General features: G+C 44.1%; 1 protein-coding gene across 1 annotated transcript; it reads left to right on the forward strand.

The window, feature by feature from the left end:
• Positions 1-237: 237 nt before the first annotated feature.
• SARC_10406 (hypothetical protein) lies at positions 238-2,603 on the forward strand (the record flags this gene model as incomplete). The annotated part of the gene is made up of 3 exons (XM_014295554.1): positions 238-301; positions 1,016-1,092; positions 1,745-2,603. The coding sequence occupies exons 1-3, from the start codon at positions 275-277 to the stop codon at positions 2,601-2,603; spliced, it is 963 nt and encodes a 320-aa protein (XP_014151029.1). The 5' UTR covers positions 238-274.
• Between the last annotated feature and the right edge of the window lie 242 nt (positions 2,604-2,845).

Consider the following 2,845-nt stretch of genomic DNA (forward strand, 5'->3'; position numbering starts at 1 on the left):
TTTTGTGTGTGTGTGTGTGTGTTCCGGTAGCGGATTTAGATATGCGTATTGTTTGCGTAGACGTCGCGTCTATGTCTATACCGGAACACCCTCATATACATCTATATGCACATGCACAGCAACACCCCCATATACATCCAACTGTACATGCACATACCTTATACATTTTATACGCGCCCGCTACACACCGCCGAATGACGTTTTGACCCACACATTTTGTTTTGCATGTTGCATTTAGATCTTCCCGTCACTTGCCGGAAAGGCGACTGGGCACATGGGGTCTCTGGTAGTGCCACACGAGGTACCTGTTTAATTGTCCACTATGACGTTTGCCTGCACCCCATTTGCTTGATTTGATTAGCTACTGTAGTGTTGCACCAGTACGTCTACCGGTGAACTGTACTGTGTGGTGCTCGGTGAAAATGCAGCGTGTGCTTGCACTGCGTAGTGAAGCTTTATGTTTGTTCCCGTTGCCGTTGCATTCACAAGCCAAACTCTCTATCCCACGCTGCATGTGGACGTCATAGCCTTATGTAGCTCGCATTTCAGATTGCTCACACAGGTACTCAGGTGTCTATTTCATAAGACATGCATTATACACCACTCACACAGACACACAGGTGTCTATTTGATAGGACAAACAATTATGCCACTCACACAGAGATACAGGTGTCTATTTGATAGGACAAACATTATACCACTCACACAGAGACACAGGTGTCTTTCATAAGACATGCATTATACCACTCACACAGACACACAGGTGTCTATTTGATAGGACAAACATTATACCACTCACACAGAGACACAGGTGTCTTTCATAAGACATGCATTATACCACTCACACAGACACACAGGTGTCTATTTCATTAGACATGCATTATACACCACTCACACAGACACACAGGTGTCTATTTCATAAGACATGCATTATACAACGCTCACACAGACACACAGGTGTTCCTGAGTTCATTTGACGATCACTGACACACATTGCTTTGCATTGCTCGCACAGGTGGAGAGTAACGTGGTGCCTGCTCTGACGTCGTACGCTGTGAGCAGCTATAGCCGACCCTATGATCAAGCCCAGAGGTATTGCAACGAGTTGCTATGTGTCTATATCACCCTATAACCCTATAACCTGCTATAGCCGGCCCTATGATCAAGCCCAGAGGTATTGCAATGTGTTGCAATGTGTCTGTATCACCACAAAATCCTGTAACCCTATAACCCTAAAACCTGTTCTGATACGTTAGGCGTGTGTATTCATATGGATAGTTGTATTGTATTTCCGGCCGGATGATTAAACCCAGAGGTATTGCCATGTCATTATAGCATCATACGTCTGTTCTAGTACATTAGGTGTGTGTCTTTGTACTGATAGATTCCATACTGAAAACCACAGTTGTCACGTACGAGTCAAGGTCGAGTACTACGAAGTTGCGCTACCAATAGCCCGATACGCTTATTTGAGAAAATCCGTGTATATAGAAATGCTATTGAAACTATTTAAACTATGTAGACACCAGGATAACTATGTATATAGGGATTCTATTTAGACTATTTAAACACAAGGATACCTATGTATATGGGAATTCTATTTAAATTATTTAGACACCAGGATACCTATGTATATGGGAATGCTATTCAAACTATCAATACAAATCTATAACTTGTTTATATAATCAAAGGGTCAAATCCTCCCGGATGATGAACGTATGTATCTTGTCTCCAACGTCCACAGACTAACCGATGAGACCATCGTGTCTAATCGACAGTTGACGGTAGGCAACGGAGAAGGGAACTCCACCGACACACACATAACCCAACAGCTACAACAACAACAACAACAACGCACCCTCTCGAGCAAGAATAAGGGCAAAGACAAGGACCCTAACCCCACCATCTACCGGATGCTCTCCGTGACACCGTCTCATACACACCGCAAGACACACCGAAAGTATACACCCACCCGCATAGACAAACGCATAGACACACGCACACTCGCACGCTCAAGTTCGGGGAGCCCAACGCGTTTGACCCACGCACCCCTTTCGGCCGATACGCAACTCAAGACATACCAAAGCTGTGGCCCGGTTGTTACGAGTTCTACACCGGCCACCACAGTAGAGGCACCCGCGGAGATAGCAGTGGATACGACCATAGTGCCGACTGTAGGTACACTGGAGAGCTTTGACCAGGCTGTCAGTATGAGTGGGGGTGGTGTATCACCCACTCAGGAATATGTGAGTATATCTGTACAGGCACAGAGACACACACCACAGACGCACACACAGGCGCAGGGGCGCGGGCCTTCCCAAACATTGTTGCACGCTAACATGCAGATATCAACGCAGCTACAGTCACACACACCTATGGCAGCTCAGGGACATACGAGTTTGTTACAGAGGGCTTTATCACCTCTGCGGCCGAAAAGATTAGGGCCTACGGCGGGACTGACACCTGTCAACAACACCAGTGACATCAGCACGAGATCTAGCGTAGACTCGGGGAGGACTGTGAAGAGTGAAGACATACAGGATGTGCCTATACTTTCACCCAAGTATGTAGGTGTGGGCATATGCGTGTACACAGTATGTTAACGAAAAAAAGTATATATATATATATATATATATATATGAGTGTGTATGTATTATGTATGTATGTATGTATGTATGTATGTATGTATGTTGTATGTATGTATGCATGTATGTATGTATGTATGTATGTATGTATGTATGTATGTATGTATGTATGTATGTATGTATGTATGTATGTATGTATTTATGTATGTATGTATGTATGCATGTATGTAAGGAATAATGTATGTATTTATGTATGTATT

The sequence above is a fragment of the Sphaeroforma arctica genome, assembly GCF_001186125.1.
Source record: "Sphaeroforma arctica JP610 unplaced genomic scaffold supercont1.1237, whole genome shotgun sequence".
In the NCBI taxonomy this organism is placed as follows: Eukaryota; class Ichthyosporea; order Ichthyophonida; genus Sphaeroforma; species Sphaeroforma arctica.